This window comes from Mus caroli, unplaced genomic scaffold, assembly GCF_978045245.1.
Source record: "Mus caroli unplaced genomic scaffold, Mus_caroli_1 scaffold_18, whole genome shotgun sequence".
NCBI classification, from domain to species: domain Eukaryota; kingdom Metazoa; phylum Chordata; class Mammalia; order Rodentia; family Muridae; genus Mus; species Mus caroli.
In genome coordinates this window covers 74603522-74609521 of record NW_028227273.1, presented here as the reverse complement: position 1 = coordinate 74609521, position 6000 = coordinate 74603522, and the positions used below count along the sequence as shown (strand labels likewise).

General features: G+C 33.1%; 1 protein-coding gene across 2 annotated transcripts in view; it reads left to right on the top strand.

The window, feature by feature from the left end:
- The first annotated feature begins 227 nt into the window (after positions 1 to 227).
- LOC110289072 (vomeronasal type-2 receptor 116-like) overlaps positions 228 to 6000 on the top strand; it is a 35291-nt gene continuing 29518 nt past the window's right edge. For both annotated transcript variants that reach the window (XM_085832925.1, XM_085832924.1), the window contains exon 1: positions 228 to 478. In XM_085832925.1, coding sequence (XP_085689051.1) covers positions 261 to 478 — 218 coding nt within the window. In that variant the 5' untranslated portion in view covers positions 228 to 260. The remainder of the gene's footprint in view (positions 479 to 6000) is intronic.

Sequence of the window (6000 nt, the reverse complement as noted above, 5' to 3'; positions counted from 1 at the left end):
CATAGTGCCTTTGGCTAGTGAAGAATATGAACAAACATATATCTGAACTTTTTTTTTCACTTGAATATAGGGCCTAAGTACCAGAGTCCATGTGAAAAAAATAGTTTCAAAATTCCTAATGGCATTCTCAATCCCTTGGAATAATTATTGTGACAGAGTGACTCAACAACAAATACAAAACATACATGGTCACAAAACATGAACCAAACATATATGTACTGAACACAGTTTTGCATTAAGCAGACCCATGTACCAATAGGATGCTCTTCTGGATTTTTATCTTCAGGCTTTTGCATATTCCCAAATTTGTCTCTGCTTCTACCTATAATATCAGTATATGTTATTTCATAATCACTGAAGAATTTCACCATGAAGGAGATGTTGTGGTTGGTGCATTTTTCCCTCTTCATACTTTCTACACGGAAAAGAAAATGCCACATTCAACTGTACCATATGAATATTTGGACAATCAAATACAGTAAGTACATATATTTCTTTCCCAATTTCAGAATTCTTATGACTTAGAGGGTGTAGTAATTAAAATTTACTTTCTTTTATTTTTTATTTTGACAAATTCACTCTTAGAGTTTCTAAAATATTTTCATCAGTTTTATCTTCCTTTTAGAATATTTTCCTCACTCAGCCAGAATGGAAATGGAAACATCGACTATATTCATTTTAGTTTCTTCTTTGATTGTTAACCATAACCTCTTATTTGCCATTCTTGTTATGCCACAATATCTGAATAATTTTCAGTGTTTTGATTTCAAGGAATGATGATTTATTCTAAGCCTTACATTGCTCCTTTTAGCATTTTGGAAATCCTGCTTGTGCCTGGGATATTAGGTGATGTCACTAAAAGCTGTACGTTCTCTGTTGTGATAGTTCAGTAAAGAGGCCATGTGTGTTACATGCAGCTGATTCCAGAATTAACAGTGTCACAGTTTGAAGTTGTGAATATGTCTGGGCTCCATAGTTATGTCATCTATCTCATGTTTTATTATGTGTTTGTTTGATAAATTAATTTTTTTTCCTCAGACATTTTGCAGTATTTATTCTGATTTTTATGTATGTACCTACCAAGACTTACTGGCTATGAGATTTTCATTTTGCTGCTGATTCTTAGTGTTAGTTAAATAATCCAGGTTAATGGATAGTGTCAGACATATATTGCTGAGTTGGACAGAAATGTTCATGTATGTTTCTTAATCAAGTAAATAAGTTGATTTTATCCAAGCTCGACTTAATCTACCCTGTTTGTATCAGCTTGATTAATCCCATTTATACTTTTCATTGGCAGTAATGTCTTTTTTTGTGAGCTCTCTTTTTCTTTGTGTGTATTCTAAGGACAATATAATCTCCAGAGGTGTATTCGATCAAATTTAAAAGTACAAACAAAAGCAGCTCATAGCATGTATGGCAGATTTTGCAGCATAAGTTTGTTTTTCAAGTTCTCTCTGTGGTAAGGACTCATGGTCCTTTTTATTAGCACTGAAAGGATTATTTTACCATTCATCGTATAGAGGTGAATGAGTGCATCCAACTCAAAAATTCATATTCATTAAGTAAATTTTTACTTGTGCAAGTTATAATATTTCTTATGAAAGTATATTATACCTTGGTAAACTATTTCACAGCATCCTTTAGTTACCTGCAATTGTGAGTGTGTGTGTTTGTGTGTGTGTATATGCACACGTGTTTGTGTTGTGTAAGTTTCAGTCCATATAAGCAACTTAGGAATGTTGAGTTCTTGAAATTAAAATAAGAAATGAAGTGCACAAGAATTTGCATAAAGAATGGAAGAGGGAAATGATGCATTTTGTGATCTTAAGAAAAATGAAAAAATATTTTTAAGTTTTAAATATATTTATTATAAAGCATGGTTTTTAAAAATTAGGTTTGCAAAAGAGTTTGATGTTGCCTCTGATCATTAATCTGTGACTGTAAATTTTGAGTTCCTTTGCTCTATTAGTAACAGTTATTACTTAATTCCTCACATGTATGGAACTTTCAAAAATCATATATATCTTTGAATTTTTGTATGTATTTATTTGAGTATATAATATTTATACATGAAAAATGTCATTGATCTTTTTGCTTAAATTCTATATCATACATATAAATTTTCCCTATGAACTATATTACTTTATTTGTATTTTTATCTGTCTGCTTTCATTTAAAATTACCATTTACTAATTTTTTTTCATTTCTGTATGTGATATCAAAGAGTATTTTTATCATTTCAGTAAAAAAATAACTTTAATTTCAAAACACATGCATGCATTCACAATGGAGCTTTATAATTAATATCAAAGAGAGTAATATAAAAAATGAATTAAAGACCACCTAGTACCTTCCCACTTCAGAAAAGACTTTCCCAACTGTACCTGCAGGGCAAGTGCAGAGCCAGATAAGGAAGTTGGCTGACTAAACAAATGTAAAAACATAGTTTTAGTGGTCAAAATAATTAAGCCTACAGCTGTCAAAAAAAAAAAACATTAGCTGTTCTCAGAGAAATAATCATAACAAAAATAACAGTTCTCAGAAGAACTCTCTTACTCACACTCCACACTGAATTTTGAGAAAAACAAAACACAAACTTCCCTAACCTTGATATGATTCCCTGTGACAGTAATAGCTGACTCATAAGTTCAAAATGTACTATAACTTTGCTGACTAAATCATAATAACCCACCATGGGGGCAAGCAAAGTGAGTTACTAGGCCAGAGGTAGTCACTATACAAACCAACCAATGTCTGAAAAGTTTACTTGTTACACCAGTTATAATAAGCCAGTTACCCTGTTGCTCAGATCTGCCCCTTACAAGGTATAAACATTGTTCTTTTTTTGTTCTGGGTCTTTTGTCTGGCCTGTGTGCTAAGATGGGAGTCCCCAACCTGTTGTATCAATAAAAAAATCCTCATGAGGTGTGCAATGATGGTGATCTCTGTGGTCTTTGTGAGTGAGGGTCTTTTGATGAACTCCATCACGATGTTCTCAAGTAGGTTCAATAAGCAATTGTCCTATACCAAGGCTGCTAGGTTGTTGATCTTGCTTTTTACTTTCAAATACCTCTATTGCTTGTCATCATATTGATATTATTATGACTATGTTTTCTCTTTATTTTTGTATGTGAATGTGTCTTTGTTTATGTGTGAATATATGAGCCTTTCATGTTTGTACACATTGAATTTCTGGAATTCAACCTTGGATTCTCTGGAAAAAGGACACCCTTAATTCCATGGAAAGTACTTCTCCCCACCATAAAAATTTTCCCTGAAAACCTTAATAATGATAATATATTTAAACTTTTAAAAAATTCAGTTCATTGGTCATATTCTCCAGAGCTCCCAGATAGTCCAGTTCCCACCCTTTCTTTCCATATCTCTCATGCCTAATACCAAGTTTTGACTGGATCTATTATAGGACAAGCTTATAACTTGCAAGTGATCTTCTTGAAATGATTTTGCTTTAGATTAAATATATGATGAAGCTACAATAGTCAAGGATTAGGAATAAATCATTTTAGGGAATATTCCTGCTATAAATATCCTTTTACTGTTACTATTAAACATACATAACAATCGGTAAGTATTTGCTCAATTATTTGAGCAGATCTCTGTAGATCCAGGAAGATGTACTGTCTTGTAGTAATGCTATATAGAAAAATGGAGGACTTCTTAATTCTTAATGATGATCCTATAAGAATTCATAAAATTAAATCTGTTTATTAAGCTTTTTCACAGTTGGACACCTATTAGATCCTTTTCAGATAGTCATAACTGAAATGAGAACTCTGCTAATGTTCCATGTATCACCAGTTAATTGCTGCTAGAGAGTAAACAGACTTTGTAATATTCAGAGTACATTCCAAGAAGTTTTAAAACAAATAAGCAAAGTCATAAAAAGGGAAATGTGGTTTATTATAGGTGAAGGACAGAAGATAAACCATTGACTGAATTTATCTATAGAAGATTAACTAGTTACTTAGTTATGTTTTTTAACTTTCAATGAACCTGTGGAGCTATGACAGGTGATGAATGTTTAGGCAGATAATTACTCCTAATGGATACACATGTAGACATTCTCTTCTGTAAACTGCTATTTTAATTTATGATTTGATTTTCTGTGTGAATTGTGATAAACATTTTAATATATGATCAATTATTCTGAAAGATGTATAAGTGATGATGACCAAGAGAAGTGTCAGAGGAACTGAGCTAAGGAAATTTTTTATTTATTTATTTATTTATTTATTTATTTATTTATTTATTGACAGAACACTTCTTTGACAAAGAAAAGGAGAGAAAGAAAAAATTTCACTTGCCCACTTAGCATCTTTATGGTTTTCCTTAGTTTATAGATAGCTAGCATCAGAAATGTTTTATAACTTAGAAATAAACTATAAAATCACTTTTCAAAGTGTCCGTTTTCCTTCCTGAGACATTGAACTAGCAGATTAAACATGTGCAGGTCTTGCTTAGATAGATCAAAGGACACATTACTTAATCCCTTGTTGCCAGGTTACAGTTGTCATTCTCCTAAACGGCAGCCTTTTACCCCCCAAAAGAGTAAGAAAGCTTTTAGAACTTTTGGAAGTTATCATCAGCATTTCATTATATCTGGAAAGCTAGAATGTCCAGAGACCCTCAGAGTTTAACGCCACGCTGGAGACTTACTCTCTACCCTCTCTAGGTCAGGAGGCTACTGTAATCTAAATTGGCATCTTACAACAGAAACTGTGAAGAAGTTGTGTCCACACAGACAGGACTCTCAACTGGACCTTAGAAACCCATTGGCCAGGGAGTAAGTTGTTACGGAGTGTGAGAAATAAGAGTTCTTATTGACTAATACAATCAGCAGAGGCTGATAATGGGGACCATCAGCACTCGGTTGGGTTGGTTGAGTACCATACGAGTCCAGGGTATAAAGTGCCATCAGCTCTGGGTAAAATTGATTGATGGCACCAGGCTCTTCTCTCAGCATTTTTGGTGGGTGCTGTCAGCGCCAAACTTAGATCAAGAGCCTTCAGGTCTGGGTTGTGATCATTTCCTGTATCTCTCAGGATGACACAAAGTAATTATAATGAGAGAGAGTGTTTTACAGATGTTATTAAGCATACCCTTAAAGAAAATAGTCATTAAGTTTAGCAATAGCCAGCTGACTGACTTTCTTTAGTTTTTATAAACAGTCACTCCTTGGTTTCCATGAAGAAACATTTAGATATAGATGTATGGGAGAAAACAGGTTTAGATATTAACAACTTGATTACAGAGAATGGAGGATTAGGTATGTCCCTTACAGCATTTACTATTTGGACTGTACTTAGAAAGGCATTCACAAATGACAAAAAAGGCATATGTGCTCAGGAGACATTCAATTCACCTTCTTTTGGGGGGAATTAATGACTACTGTCTTGATCAGGATCTAAGAACAATGTTTATTCCTCAACATAAAAGTCTGTGAAAAGTAGCTCACAAGAGGGTAGTAATAAATCAAAACTGGAAAAATCAATCTCTGAAGAGGAAACTGACTCAGAAAAGAAATTAAGAAAACATAATAAACATAAGTGCCCCACCCTAAAGCATTTAAATATAAGTCATTCCAGAAGACTTCCTGAAAAATATAAAATGAAACCAAAGAGGTCTACGGGATTTTCTGCAGGTGTATTCCAAAATGCAGAACAGGGTAAATTGTCAGGCTGTTTTACAGTGATTATAGAGAATAACAAAGAGTATAATGATTTCTTATGGAAATATTACCCTTTAAATTGTTTATGATTCCTCCTGATTATTTTAAAATAGCCATAGCCTCCCATATATATGAACTATACACAAAAGGAGTTATCTAAGGTGTCTGAAAAAAAGAGGAGAATGAAAGAGATAACATATGAAATGTTTATGGGAATGGGGGAATAATTTGAAGAAACAACTAACCAAAAAATGACAAAGGAAGTTCTAGTAAAAATTAGCAGCTGCAAATCTAGAAGCAGGGAGATG